The sequence below is a fragment of the Camellia sinensis genome, chromosome 3, assembly GCF_055761805.1.
Source record: "Camellia sinensis isolate YWXY chromosome 3, ASM5576180v1, whole genome shotgun sequence".
NCBI lineage: Eukaryota > Viridiplantae > Streptophyta > Magnoliopsida > Ericales > Theaceae > Camellia > Camellia sinensis.
Genome location: NC_138963.1, coordinates 103,560,238 through 103,575,695, shown reverse-complemented (window position 1 = coordinate 103,575,695; position 15,458 = coordinate 103,560,238). Strand labels below are relative to the sequence as shown.

At 32.8% G+C, this 15,458-nt stretch overlaps 1 protein-coding gene across 1 annotated transcript; it reads left to right on the top strand.

Annotated features, from left to right (window-relative positions):
* The first annotated feature begins 3,459 nt into the window (after positions 1-3,459).
* Positions 3,460-8,889, top strand: LOC114281829 (B-box zinc finger protein 20). The gene is made up of 3 exons (XM_028224425.2): positions 3,460-3,713; positions 6,716-7,165; positions 8,018-8,889. The coding sequence occupies exons 1-3, from the start codon at positions 3,462-3,464 to the stop codon at positions 8,270-8,272; spliced, it is 957 nt and encodes a 318-aa protein (XP_028080226.2). The 5' UTR covers positions 3,460-3,461; the 3' UTR covers positions 8,273-8,889.
* The last annotated feature ends 6,569 nt before the right edge of the window (positions 8,890-15,458 follow it).

Genomic DNA, 15,458 nt, shown 5'->3' with positions numbered 1-15,458 from the left:
TGAAAATTTGCATCAAATGACGGCAAATATTCTGAAAACTATAACACATGAAGATTAGGAATGTAGCTGTTATTGATTGCTGCTTGGTACATACCCAATTCGAAGTTGTTCCTCAAACCCAAAAATGATGGTGTGTAGGTTTGGTAGAGAGTAAGACCTGATGAGAGAGGAAAATACAACTAAGAATGAGAATACTCACATCACTCATATGAAAACAACAAAAACCGTACATGGAAAAACCCTAAACCTGCAACAAAAGCATTGGAAAGTTCAATGATTAAAGGTATTAGAGGGAAAGTTAAAAAAACTATTGGAAAGTTCTGAAAAAATTATTGGAAAGTTCAATAGTTCAGTCTAATACCTCTAAAATCATTGGAAAGTTCAATGATTAGAGGTATATCCCTCTAATATGTCAATAATTTTTTCAAAGGTCAATATACCTTTGAACTTTCCAATGATTTTAGAGGTCAATAAAATCAGTGCAAATTTGATAAAATCATTGGTAATTTAGAGGTCAATTGTAACAACCCTCACCACTGTTTACCGGTAAACTATCGATTACTGCTAAGCTGAGACTGATTATGAAAAGTAATTGAACTGATTGAAATACTGAACTGACTGACTGAAATCTGAAACTGATTGATTAACTGTATCTGTTTAAATGCATTATCTATATGTTTGACTGTTTGATTATCTGTTCATGTTTTATGTTTAAATTGCGAATTGAAAGCTTTATCAGCGGCCGAACCGGAGATCGATTAGTGTGTGTAGCTTAGTGTGTGTTCAATCTGTAAACTGTGTAGGGTTGGCGACTGGGGACGCGCTCTAGCCTAACTGTAGCCCAGGACTCTGTGAGTAACAACTGTGTAAAGATATGTTCAAAAATGATTATCTTCTGAACAATTGAACTGTACTGTTTCTGAATTGATACTATTAATAGAATGAATGTATGTCCTCTATTCTGAACTGTATTGTGGCATCCTTAGCAACTACTGTTACTGACTGTTACTGTTACAGAGATCTCTGTCGGTTCCTTTGTTGGAACCACTACTGTTTACTGATTGATGGCCATCATTGACTGTTCGGTCTTTCAAGACCTACTGTTTACTATACTGTTATGTTAATGGATGTACCACATATGACTTAATGACTGAAATACTGATTTAATGAACTGTTTTCATTACTGTAAGGACATTCATTCTAAACCTCTTTACGCATTATGTTATTCACTGGGTTTTAGCTCACTGCTCATACATATATGTAGGTGTACAGGCACCAGACCGCGGCTAGAAGCGTCGGGGTAAGCTCCAGTTTTGTCAAGCCAACCACTGTGCCTCACTGCGAGGTTCCGAGCCTGTCAAGCTATGGCTTAGGGGTGTTTTAATTTCCCCCGTCTATCTCTGTAACTGTTTTGTAGACTGTTACTGTACTGTTTAATAAGGATTAGGTCCCTAATCTGAATGATTATAAATGTTGTACATACTGTTCTGCACTGTGTATATATATATATGAAAAGTCTTTTTGGCATTCAGACTGTCACAGCTCATTGGACATTGTTTATTTACTGTATTGGCTTCCGCTAGGCCCCTATACTCTGTTTTGCTGTATTACAGTTAAGCAGGCCTTCGGTAATCTCGGATTACTGGCCGGTTATGGTGCTAAATCTATAGGGACGGGTTTGGGTCGTGACATCAATATACTAATGATTTGATAAAATCAATGATTTTTTCAAATATATTGACCTGTAATATATCCCTCTAATATATCAATCAATATCCCTCTAATATATCCCTCTAATATATCAATCAATATACCTCTAATTTTATAAAATCAATCATTGTTAACTGATATATTAGAGGTCAATATACCAATGATTTTATTCCCAAATTGCCAATATACCAATGCAAATTTGAACTTTCCAATGGTTCACAGGTTTTTGTTGGTGGTTTGTCCCTAATACCAATACAAAACTCATATTGGTCATACAGTTCAACAAAATCCACCATCGGGAATTAGAAATCCATAATCCAAAATTTCAACCAAACCCATTCATGAAATCAGAGAAAGCCCTAACATGCAAATATGACATGAACAGAAATTAAAGAAAAAACACATATACAAACCCTACAGAAATGGGAAAAAACGGCGAGACAGAGATAAAAACACACAGACCCAGATCGACAGAAAAGGAGAGAGACGAGAGACAAATACCTGTAATCAGTGGTGGGGCCGATTTGTAGTGGTCGTTGTGGTGACCGCCGGTGGCCAGCGATGGTGGTGATCGGCGGTGGTGAGCAATGGTGAGGTTAGGTGTATTGACTGCTCTGTATGTTGGTGTGTGAGTCAAAACAGAACAAAAAAGTGAGTCTGTGTAATTTCATCATGGGCGCCAACCTTAATTAGTTTCCCTCTAAAAAAATTTCGAAGCTTTAGCGACTAGCTGCTTATTTGTCGGCAAATATCACTAACAGCGACTAAAAATTAGTCGCGAAAAGAATACTATTTGGCTACTACTTTAAAATTTCCGTCGGCAATAGTTAACATACAACGACTAATTTAGCTTTAGTCGCCAAAAAATCATCAACATACACTCATTTTTTGGCGACAAACATTTTTGGTCGCAAAAATCTTACAATACGGCGACTAAATGAAATTTTGGCCGCTTAAAATGTTGTAAATAGCAACTAAAACTCAGTTTAGTCGCCAATAAGTCAATATGGCGACTAAAGTAATTTAGTAGCTAAAAATACTAAACTAATGCCGACTAAATGAGATTTTTAGTCGTCTAATATTATGTTTTTGGCGACTAAAATTGTTTTGGTCACCAATTTTAATCGCCAAAGGTACAGTTTGTTATAGTGTTTACCTATTTGTGATATTGTTCTAGAGCACTTCACCCCACTCACATTTAAAAATAACCAAAAATCTCCTTTGTGATTTTAGTCATTTTGCACTTTGACTCCCTACCATCCTAAATTCCGTTTAATCTAACTAAACGTATATCTCACCTCCCTCATTTGAGAGTTGGCATGAAAAAAAAAAATTGACAGTAAAGTCAAAATATAATGTGAAATAACAAATATGCCTTAGTTATCATCATCTTCTTCCACAAACTAATATGAAAACTCTAATCTTGACCCTCCTCCTTCTCTTTCCTTCCGGATTCCCATATTATTCAACAAACAACAAAAAGTTGACTTTTTTTAATCGTAATGTTTGCAAAATAAAAAATAAAAATATTGTGAACCATCCACTATTTTCTATTTTTTTTTTATTTTATTTTTTTTATCTAAACCAGTAGCATTTCGTGAAACAATAAAGCAATGCCTTTTTGCATCTAAACATTCCAATAATTTGCTTGGAAGCAAAACACTGTACTGAGTTGTTAAAATAATAAAAAATATATGTATATATGTTAGGTTATAAATCTACATTATATATATAGACATAGAGATATATACATGTATCTCAAATATTTTCCATTAACATTTGAGAGAGAGAGAGAGAGAGAGAGGATGAAGATACAGTGTGATGTGTGTAACAAAGATGAGGCGTCGGTGTTTTGCTCGGCAGATGAAGCGGCCCTGTGCGAGGGTTGTGACGAGCGAGTCCACCATGCCAACAAACTCGCCACCAAACACATCCGCTTCTCTCTCCTCCTCCCTTCCTCCTCCAATCAATCTGAATCCCGCCCTCTCTGTGATATCTGCCAGGTGTGTATCTATTCATTCAATTTTTTTTCCCATATACATACACACATACTTCAATATAAGGCCGTAAAATCAACCTATGTTATTCAAGTTTGATTCATATTTAATTGATTTAGTAAATAAGTTGGGACTCATATTGTTGCCTGGTATGTTATTGATTTGATTAAAATTTATTTAAAATTGGGTTAATATTAAAGCTCTTTAAATTTGCAAACCAAGTTTTAACCTTTTACTACTTGATTATACTTGTTTACAAACTCTACATGCTTATGGGATTTCTGAATGAGAAACTTCACTGTTTTTGTGTGGAGGAAGCGTTACCTTTTCATTATGTTTCTGTATCTGTACATAATATATACACCAAGAGTTGCTAAGTTTATGCAAAGTTACAGCTTTAAAACCCATGATTCATGGCTGAAAATGAGTCCTAAATTTATTGAGTATTGTCAGTGATTTCCTCTTCATATGTTTTCCAATCTGTTGTGGCATGAGATGTGCTTTCCTTAACAACCAACAATCTCTCGTTCAAGTTCTGAAGCTGAGTATTGTTCTGTGGCCTCAAACACTGCTGAACTCAGTTGGCTCACTTTCTTATTCCGGGTTATTGGAGTTTCTCTTACACGGCCACCTCAGTTGTTTTGTGACAATGTTAGTGCTCTTCATTTGTCGATCAACCCCATGTTTCACGCTCGGACTAAACACATTGAGCTCGATTACCATTTTGTCCGAGAGAAAGTTGCCATGGGGCATCTCACCACTCGTTACATACCCTCGTCCGCTCGACCAGCAGATCTGTTTACGAAGGCCCTGCCTAAAATCAGTTTTACATCTTTTGGAACCAAGTTGGGTGTCCATGACCCCTCCCACTCCAACTTGCGGGGCGGTTTTAAGGAAAGCACATCTCATGGCACAACAGACTGGAAAACATATGAAGAGGAAATCACTGACGGTACTCCATAAATTTAGGACTCATTTTCAGCCATGAATCATGGGTTTTAAAGCTGTAACTTTTGCATAAACTTAGCAACTCTTGGTGTATATATTATGTACAGAAACATAATGAAAAGGTAACGCTTCCTCTACACAAAAACAGTGAAGTTTCTCACTAAACACCCACATACATACATATATGTATATGTATATATATGTAAGTTAATTCCATGGTAATAAATTAGAGTATTGAGGTTAATGTAATATATATATATATATATGTATATGTATATATTTAAATGTTTAATTTAACATATTATTAAATAATAATTTGCGTTAAAAATTAAAAATTAGATTAAGGTAATTTTATGGTAATAAATTAAGGTATTTAAGCTAATTTATAATTTAATTTGTTAAATATATATATTTATATGTGTAATTAAAAGTGTTATTTATTTATAAATAAATAAAGGATAATTTTTATAATTATGGTGTTTAGTTTAATTTATTAATTTTTTAAATATATATTTATATGTTTAATTAACAATGTTATTATAAAAGGTAATTTTGATGGTAATAAATTAGGTTATTTAGTTTAATTTATTATTTAATTAGATATATATATATATATATATATGCTTATATATAAGAAATTAGATTAAAAATTAGATTAAGATAATTTTATGATTTAATTTTTGGTAATAATAAATTAAGGTGTTTAATTTACTATAATTTTTTTTGTTAAATACGTGATTAAGATATAAAATTATGTCTTAGAGAAGATAGAAAGATAACATGCCATAGGGGTATTAGGTAATTTTGTCATTACTTTTAACAGAGTCGGTTTTGTACTTTGTTCCAAAACCGTAATGGATTTTTTCCCAATATTTGAACTATAAGGAATAAGTGCTCCGAGGTCATAAGGGGTAAAATGAATTTTTCCTTAATTTAAATAAATTATGATAAAATAATAATAATAAACTGATTATTTGAAAGTAGAGTGAAATGTTTTATTTTTGTAATAAATGTTACGATAATTTATGATTGAGAAACGAAGTTACGTATTTTTGTGCTAACACTATTTATTTTGTGATATTGTCAAATTTTGTGGTTAGAAAATATTTAGATAAAAAAATGTGTAACATTATTATAAAAATGCGTAACCCTTCCGAAAAATACATAATTTTATTTTTAAATCACAAATTATCGTAACTCTTACTAGAAAAATACATAACATTTATCACAAAAATATATAACAGTGTTTTCCTTTTAATTTTTACTTTTTAAATATAAGTTTTCATCTTGTTAAAAAAGCCATTTTGAATAATTGGTGATTTCAAATGGTTCAGAGCTCTTGTTCCAAAATGTGGTGGGTTTAAGTTTTAATATTCATGTCAATATTAATTGAACTTGTTCGTTAGTTTGCTTTGCATCTTCACATGCAAGATAGTCACACATAACGATACAAATCATAGAAATAATATTTTTTACCGGCAAATTAAGCGGTTGTTTGGTAAACATATTGGGTAAAAAAAAAAATCTACTATTTCAAAAACTAAAAAGTCAACTAAAAATATTAAACAAATAAAAAAGACAAAAAAAAAAAAAAAAAGTCAAAAATTCAACTAAAAAAATAATTGCCAAGCGAAGGCTAATAAATTTGTGTAGATGTGATCCTCCGAGACCCACGCAGTTTCTGTTTGCTCCTCCATTTGTGAGACGGTATACTCTCTCAAATAAAGAGGTGATTTTTTTTTTTTTTTTTTTTTTTTTAAGGTTGTATATGATAGATTTTTCTTTTAGCCTCCGTTTGGGGAGTGGGTTAGTTTTTTTGACTTTTTGACTTTTTTGACTATTTTAGCCTGGGATAAAAAGCTTGATTTGGGAAGGATTTTTTGACTTTTTGGTTTTTTTAACTTTTTTTTGTGAGAAAAGAATGTAATGATTATGGGTTGGATGTAATATTTTTTTTTTGGTTAAAATAGTGTATTTTGTCTTTTGTGGCTAAAATAACCAAAAAAGCCCACTTTAATTCTTTCCAAACGGACCCTTAACCTTTTTTGGGTTATATACAGGAAAGACGCGCCATTCTGTTCTGCCAAGAAGATAGAGCCATCCTGTGCAGAGAATGCGACATTCCAATCCACAAAGCAAACGAACACACCCTTAAACACAACAGGTTTCTTCTCACCGGTGTCAAGCTCTCATGTCCTTCTTCTTCTTCATCCTCCTCCTCCAATGGATTTGATCTTCCCACTTATTCACATATCAAAAGCTCTGTTATTTCTAATCAAAGCTCTAACCCAACAAGTTCGATTCATTACGACAAGGCATCATTACCTTCAACAAATACAACACCTTGCAAAGCTAATCATGATCATGACCACCATTACCGTTATGTGAGCCAAGAAAATTCAGTATCCCTGTCAACCAGTAGCATATCAGAGTATTTGATGGAGACATTGCCGGGATGGCGAGTCGATGATTTCCTTGATCCTTCATGTTTTCCCCATGGTTTCTGTAAGGTTTTCCGTACACTCTACATCTTACTATTACTAGACACATACACATACACATACACATATGTAATTAAATATAACAATTTGTCTAGCCTTTACCCCAAACTCCATAATCCGGCTCGATAAAAATGAGAAGGGGACGTGCCCGTCCCACCTTTACTCTGTATCTCCATCCTGTTTCACACAGATTTTCATGTCCAAAAATAAAAAGGGTGGGGACGAAACTTGCTTCTCTACACCGCCTTGATTATATTAATTAAACAACTTTTATTTGAAATAAACATTTGCATGTCATTTAATTTGTTAAAAATAAAATACTAAAATATCTCCTTTTTCATCTTTAAACTTTCTAATTCTCATTAATCATTCATTTGTATCACTCATATATCATCTCTCTTACTCGTAGTTAGTACAATTCTCTCATACGAATGAGAAATTATCCTGGTACTTCCATATTTCTACAATGCTCTTGTCACCTCCTTGATTTTCCATGCCCCGTTTCCATCCCAACAAGCGACAAGGTGGAAAAGAGACAGCACAAATCCAGTCCCACTCAGTTATGACATGGGATGGGACACTACAAACTTAACCTTGCCCCAACTCGCCTTAACAAGGAGACAGGGCACCACAAATCCAGTCACACCCACCCCACCTCACCTCATCATTGCCATTTCTATATACAACCATATGGCCAGAGTTTCTCATATCCCTCTCAACTCCAATATTCAGCTGTACAATATGACAAATCTTGAAACACAAAAATTTAAAGACACGATTGTGTTATTCAAAGTTCATTAGAGACAGAAGATAACGTGGCATGTCATGTAACCCAATGTTAATCTCATTTTGGTCTTGCAGTTTTCGAATCATGATCTTGACAAAGGTTGGTATCCTTTTCCATCAGAAGATTTGGTCATTTGCGTACCTCAAGCTCCAATACAATCTTCTCATAATACTCCTCTATGTCCACCCCAAACTGGTGTGATCAATGGAGTTTTTAAGGGGTCTGAAGAGGAACTCGATCTCATGAAATTTAGCAGGAAATGGAATGAAGATGGTTTTACAGTCCCTCAAATCAGCCCTCCTCTGAAGAAATCGAGGCAATTTTGGTAGGGATATATGAAAAGATCAACGTTTTCTATGGGAGGAGCTCCCTCCATACCTCAATTCTCCATAATTCCTCCATACTTTTCTTGTGAACCTCAATCTAGGCACACAGATGATTTAAACTATTAATCTCATAGACGTCACAGTAAAAATTGTTCCTATAAAAAATAAGTTTCATTGGACTACTGGTAGTCCAATGAAACTTATTTTTTGCATGGATAAGATTTACTGCAAAGCGTATGAGATAGACGATTCAGATTATCCATATGTGCCTGGATTGGAGTGTGCAAGAGGGGTATGGAGGGGTTATGGAGAGGATCTCATCCTTGTTTCTACACGTTGTAGGAAGTAGATCATACCATTGTCGATGTGATTATGTGGCTCGTTTTGGGGGTTGGTTTGGCTAGGTTGTTCTTCTTCGTTGCCTTCTGTGTGGGTTGTCTATTTATCTTTCCCAAGCAATTTGTACATAAATGAATATCATGAATGCTTCATCAACTATGCTAAAAAATAATAATAATAATAATAAATCCAGGGAGACAAAACAAGAAATCAAAAGTGGGATTTATGAATATGGGATTTACATGTGAGTGGAACTCACATGGATTACACTTTTTGTCTTATATTTGTCTTATTTTTTAAAAATTTTATGCATGCTTATTTTTTTATACTTCATTTCTAAAAATTTGTAGAATTGTAGTTGGAATTTTTCTCTTTTTTTGTTCGGCCAGGAATGTGAAAATGCTATGAGAGAACATGGCAAATAGACTAATTTGAATGCAGACCACTACATAGAGAGATCTGAAATAGAAAATGAAGTATAGAATTTAAATTTAAATTTGATGTGCCATGACCGAACTTGAGGTTGTCACTACAAAACATTGTGTGTTTTAAAATTTAGTAAATTACATAAATGATACCTGAAGTATAACATCTGTTTTATTTTTAATATCTTTTTTAGATTGCGATTGCATCCTTCAACTCCAGAGTTTAGATTGTAATTGCATCCTTCTAACTCCACACGGTAATTATATGAGGTGGTCAGTCTCACTCATTCAAATATTTTCTTTTGTCAGGTAAGCATCAGAAAAAGAATTTGGGGTGGCTGCTGTATAGTTAAATGAGCTCATTTCGGAACTTGTTTTAATAATCCGAACTATTCACATTTTATAGTATATCAAATATAACATACTTGTAAAAAATCAAATTAATTGGATATCGTTAACCCTTTCATTCACTCACATTTATATTCATTTTAATACTTTAAATCGCAATTGTCATTTATTTTTGCATTTATTTTAATATTTTAAATCACAATTGTCATTTATTTTTTTAAATACAAATGTGAGTGGATGAGATGATTAATGATATCCGATTAATTTGATTTTTTTCAAGTATATTCTACTTCGTATACTTTAAAATGTGAGCGCTTCAAATCATCAAAATGAGCCTTAAAATAGGCCCATTTAGTTACACAACAATAACGGTTGTGCCCCCAACACAACAACCATCCCAAATCATCAGAAAAATGCCCTCGCAGGACGAGATTTGGTGGAGACTAAACAGATCGACCCACTTGACCTAACCTTTTCAAGCCTTCATACAGCTGTAACATTTTTTTTTATAATCGGTGGAAGGCATGCTAAAACTTTGCCCTAAAGAACATTTCTAATGGCAAATGCTATAATAGCATTGTCATTACTATAATTTGACAATAAATAGTAGTAATTTATCAAATTATAGTAATGGTGCTCCAATAGTCATATGTTATTTGGCAAATCTCAACCAACTTTTCCTTCAATTTTGTAGGTGTTGTTTGGTTATAGGTTTTTAGTGATTTTTTTATTGTTTATTTTTTTTCTTTTGTGACCTTATTTAAACTTTTTTTTTTTAAAAAAAAATTAAATATTTACATTGTACTCGACTAAACAAATATAAAAAAAAAAATTTGAAAAATGGAATTATATATTCACCCCACCAAAAAAACATACGACTACAAAATTTTAAAAAAATATATATATTATTAACTACATTAAAATTGCATGGACCACTATATTACATTGTAAAATAAAAATTATATTTAAAAAGAAATAATAAAAATTACATTGACAAGCAAATGACATTGCAAAATTAAAAAATATATTCTTCTGTAATTATTCATCAGAAGGCAGGGAAAAAGAGTAATCTGGGTTGCTGACATGTGCGGATCACTTGACGAAAATCTCATTTTTGTACATTATATAATACACTTTCGTCTGAGAGTCCACATGAGAAATGTCCATGATCATTATCAAATGTTCTTCCTTTTTTGATCTCAAGTTCTTTCATCTCCTGTAATGCTTGAGCCCTTTTTTCTTCTCTTTCAGTTTTTTTTATTTTCTTCTCAACAAGATGTTGGTTAAATGTCTCCAACAAATTATTAAATTTGTGGACTTTAGCTTCAACAGTTTGACTTTCCAAAATAATTCTTTTGCAGATTTCCTACCCATAGGCCTTTTACCCCTTGCAGAGACACTACCCTCACCAATTGGATTATTACTAATAGTTGGATTGTTACCAACACTTAAACTGTTATCGTCTTCAAGAGGAATAGGAGCTTAATCAGGGGATAAAGATATATCCATCCTTGACTTCACTATATTCATAGGAATTACATCTTGCCACCTGATATTGTTTTGCAAGACTGGCCAACAATATTCAAAAGCAAAATGTTTGTTTTCATCTTGATGGTATAAAAGTTTTGTTTGAAGCATCTATATCAATAAAATATTAAATTAATTAATTAGTTAATTTTTATATGAGACAAAAATTTTATAAAAAAAAAAAAAAAACTAATGTAATAAATGAAGATGAAATCTTACTATATCAACTTAGACATCCCACTTGGGTGTAGATTTTTGACTTACGTTAAACACTCACGAAATTTGTTGCAACATTTCATGATTACACCCTATCAAGATGAGATAGACACTTGTATTCTTGAGTGATCATTATGCATCGAGCAATAATTTTTAAAAATTCTTCTCCCAAAATGAGCATGAGATTGCAAATTTTCAACAATTGGGTTTTCAATAATGTGACACCAAACTCTACAAATTGCCACATCTTCATTAATGCCAACAAAAGTTTTCCTCTCTTTATTTTTTATGAACCTTCCATAGTGATTGTGTGAAAAAATAAAAAAAGAAAAATAATTTAAGATGTTTTGCTGTGAACTCAAATTAAATTAAAGTGTTTGTACTTACACCACTACAAAAACATGACCTTTTTTATTTTTATTTTTTTTTTGTCCGTTTAATTTATAATATTTTTATTTTTTTCATTGGTGTCTTGTCTGTTTGGAAAAATAGCCCCCTTTTTTTTCCCTAGATTGAAATAGAGCCATTAGGCTCATGTTTAGCATTCCAAGTCACATCTCGCCATTGGATTCACCATTGGATCTTTACATAATCCAACGGTTGAGATCAACCCTCTAGAATCATCCCAACTCTCTCTTTCTGTGATCTTCATTAGAATTTAGTCTCTTTTTCTCTCTCCCTCTCTCTGTTTCTCTCTTCATCCATTTTCTCTCACCGGTCTCTCTCTCTCTTTACCCATTGGTCGTCATCTTGAATCTGGAAGTCTCATTCCTTAAACCATCTCCCCTAAACCTTTCTCTCACTCTCTCCTACCCTCACCACCGGTCGTCTCCCTCTGACTCTCTCTCTATATCTCTCCTTGACCTAAACTTTTCTCTTCCTAACAGATCACAAAGCCTTGAAAGCCCTAACTCTTTTCTCTACCAAAAATTGCAGACACTCCACAACTGAAACCCTAACCCCAAACCCTTTGAATCACTCCTTCAAATCAACTCTCTGATGGAGAAGATGAAGATGAAGACAAAGAAGATGATTGCTGAAATCTGTTGGAATATGAACAGAAAATTGCAAATCCAAGTATTTATTATTTGAAGTTTTGTTCATATTCTGTGAGATTTAGTTCAAATTCGTTGTGATTTGTTGAAATTGTTTCAAATTTTTATGAAATTTCTTGTTGAGATTTATTGAAATTGTTGAAATTGTTTCACTGAATTTGAGATTTGTTGAAATTGTTTGAGATTTTGTTGAAATTTTTTGATTGTTGTTGACTGATTTTTTTTTTTTTTAAAAAAAAAACTTTGTTGAATTTGGGCAAATTAAAAAATATATATTATAAAAACAATTTCGTGAATTCTGTTAAAAAAAATTGGTGAAACAAGTTTGTGTCAAATTTGTTTTACTGGGAGGGAAGCAAAGAGGGAAATAGTTGGTTTTGGCTAAGTTGGCACAATTGGCATCTACCAAAGCTTGTGTCAAATTTGACACAAGTTTTGACATTTGTCAAAATTGGCAAATGACATATTCAACCATTGGAGCACTACTTTTCAACTTAAGCTACTATATTATAGTTTTGGCAGCTCGAATGGCAAACCATTAGAGATGCTCTAACAAAGTGAAACTATGGGGTCATTACCCTTTTGGGTTTATTGTAATCCTAAATTAAATAAATAGGCTGTTTTTGCAAGAAATTTCCAGAATAGGCTAAAGCGTGTTTACAAAAATAATCATGTTACATCTATTTGCAAACGAGCCGAGCCAGCTGAGCTTTGCTAAGCTCATTTACTAATTGAGCTCATTTATTGAGCTCAAGCTCGGCTCGTTGACTAATCAAGCTCATTTATTGAGTTCGAGCTAGGCTCGATAGGTAACTTGGCTCGAGCTCGGCTCGGATCATTAATATTAATTAAACTCGAGTTCTGCTCAACTCGATAAGATTTTTTTAATATTATTTATATTATTTAAATAAAAAATATTATTAATATTATTTAATATATAAATAATGTATTTTTGCTGATTATTTATATATTATTTAATATATAAATAATATATTTATTATATAATTTAAATAAAGATAAACAAGCTAAGCTTGATGAGCCGAGCTTATTCAGCTCAGCTCCTTTACTAAACGAGCCTACGATTCGAGCTCGAGCTCGGCTCCTTACTAAGCCGAGCCCTTAACTAGTCGAGCCGAGCTTATTAATGAACAACTCAGTTCATTTGCAGCCCTTTACATCTACTTAAAATTTTATTAACAATCTTATTAAGAATATACATGTTCAGACAATTACATTTGACGTCTTGTATGTTTAGAAAAATTTTAGTAAAATTGTTAATATATGAGGAATTATTTTTACAAAAAACTCTTTTCCTCTGCAATTTCAAAAAAAAAAATTAAGAAAATGTATTTTATAAACACGCTTTCTTAATTGAAAACGTGTTTACAAAACACACTTCCACCGCAAAAATGCCAATACACCCACACCCAATCCCAAATCCAAACCCAAATCAATTATATGACTTCTTTATAAATTAACAAACAAAAAAATCAACTAGAAATATACATTAGAAATTAACACTTTACCCTTAACAACACTGTCAGAGAGAGTGAGTCTAACTAACAGCGAGATTAAAAGAGAGAGACAGTGCGAGTCCTTCGTTTCAAACTTAAGCGTGAGACCGATTGACTGTCAGCTGAGGCAGAGACGATTTCACCAGTGTATTGGTGAAAGCGAGAATGAGAGGGTGAGAGAGGAAAGGAATAAGGGTTGAGGGCAAGAGTGAGGAGACACACATAATAAGAGAAGAATGAATAAGATGAGTGCGCAGGTTAAGAACACGAAGTATGAAAGGGATACATAGTCTACCCGTCTCGTTGTTCAAAGAGATAGACTAAAATAGATAAGATTTGGTTGATCTTATTTACCGTGTAGCATCGGCTGAAAGGATTTGTCTGACCACTTTCCGCCTAATAATGTAGGTTGCTTCACGTGTCCTGGATAAGGTTGGAGTCGATCATGAGACAACTGCATGTGATAAAGGGGTCAACTATGCTTTCATCCTTTTTACGAGATCGTTATATTCTTCATCAGTCTTTGATAGAGGGGAATCAGGATCCTGGCCGTATTCCTCATTCCGAAATTGTTCTACATCAGTTGCGGTCATGGCTAGTTCTAATGGAATATCCAAATTATTTCTCTTTTTGAGATTTAATTACATGTCAAGAGCCTCATTAATTTGTGTAGGAGACCTTTGATATGTTATAGGAAAATAAGTTACAAATAGTATTCTACCATCAGTGACCATGAATGGCAACTTTGTTAAGCCATAGATATTAGAGACAGCCTGTGAAACAATTATTAGACTGTCTATCCAATATTCTGTTAAAGGAAGTTTTTAAATATTTTCTAATATCTCCCTTCGGCGATCTTCATCCAAATAGTCATCTTCAAATTCGAAATCTTCTGTTTCTTTAAGATACCAAATTTGATATGGTTGGAAAAAATGTTCTTATTCTTGCCAACCGATTATGCTGGAGATTGAAAAAGTAAAATATTTACTCCATCGAAAGCCTTTTACTACCCATGAGAGCATTGCTTTTTATGATTATTGGATATTCTATCCATTGGATTGGATCTAAAATTTGGAAAATAACTTGATTAGTTATTCCCCAATCTATATCTTCAAAAAACCACATGCCATGATTTGCCATGATGGTTATTTTAGGAATTCCATCTTTAAAATTTAATTTATCATAGGATCGTTCTAAGATTTGTCGAATCTTATCACAATGATCCTCAACTTGATTTTTTATTAAAAGAAAATTTTCCTTTGGAAACAAAGTTCTTGCTTTTTCAAAAAGACAAATTCTTTTTATTTGTTCAAAAACTGGATCAGAAAACTCATCTGATATGAGATCTGATAGCTGAAGAAAATTGTTTATTTTTTGGAAATTAAAATCTTCATTCCAATTCATTTGTTTAAGGATATTGAAACAAAGGTTTTGTAAATCTTTTAACTTAGCTGTTTGCTCAGCTAATTTGTTGGCTAGATCTCCTATGTGTTTTCAAAATTTCACTTTGTTATCTACAATGTGAGTTTTCCAAACTCCATTGAGTTATGTATAAATATTTCTAGATATATCAGGGTTGAAAAAATCTTTTATTTCAGATTCTTTTGGTTTAGATGTCTGAATATTAGTTGGAACTGGGTTAGTTCTTATTTGACAAAAATTATTTTGATAAGCAAGCATAGTTGGTGCACTGTAAAAAGCTTTTTTAGCTTTGGTCATACTATCATAGGATTTATAACTAGCTCCTGGAAATTCGCAAACTTGC

Excerpts from the sequence above, each read along its gene's own strand:
- LOC114281829 (XM_028224425.2), top strand. The coding sequence starts at position 3,462 with ATGTATCTCAAATATTTTCCATTAACATTTGAGAGAGAGAGAGAGAGA. Across the intron at positions 3,714-6,715 it reads CTCTCTGTGATATCTGCCAG|GAAAGACGCGCCATTCTGTT; the intron begins GTGTGTATCTAT and ends GGTTATATACAG. Across the intron at positions 7,166-8,017 it reads TTCCCCATGGTTTCTGTAAG|TTTTCGAATCATGATCTTGA; the intron begins GTTTTCCGTACA and ends TTGGTCTTGCAG.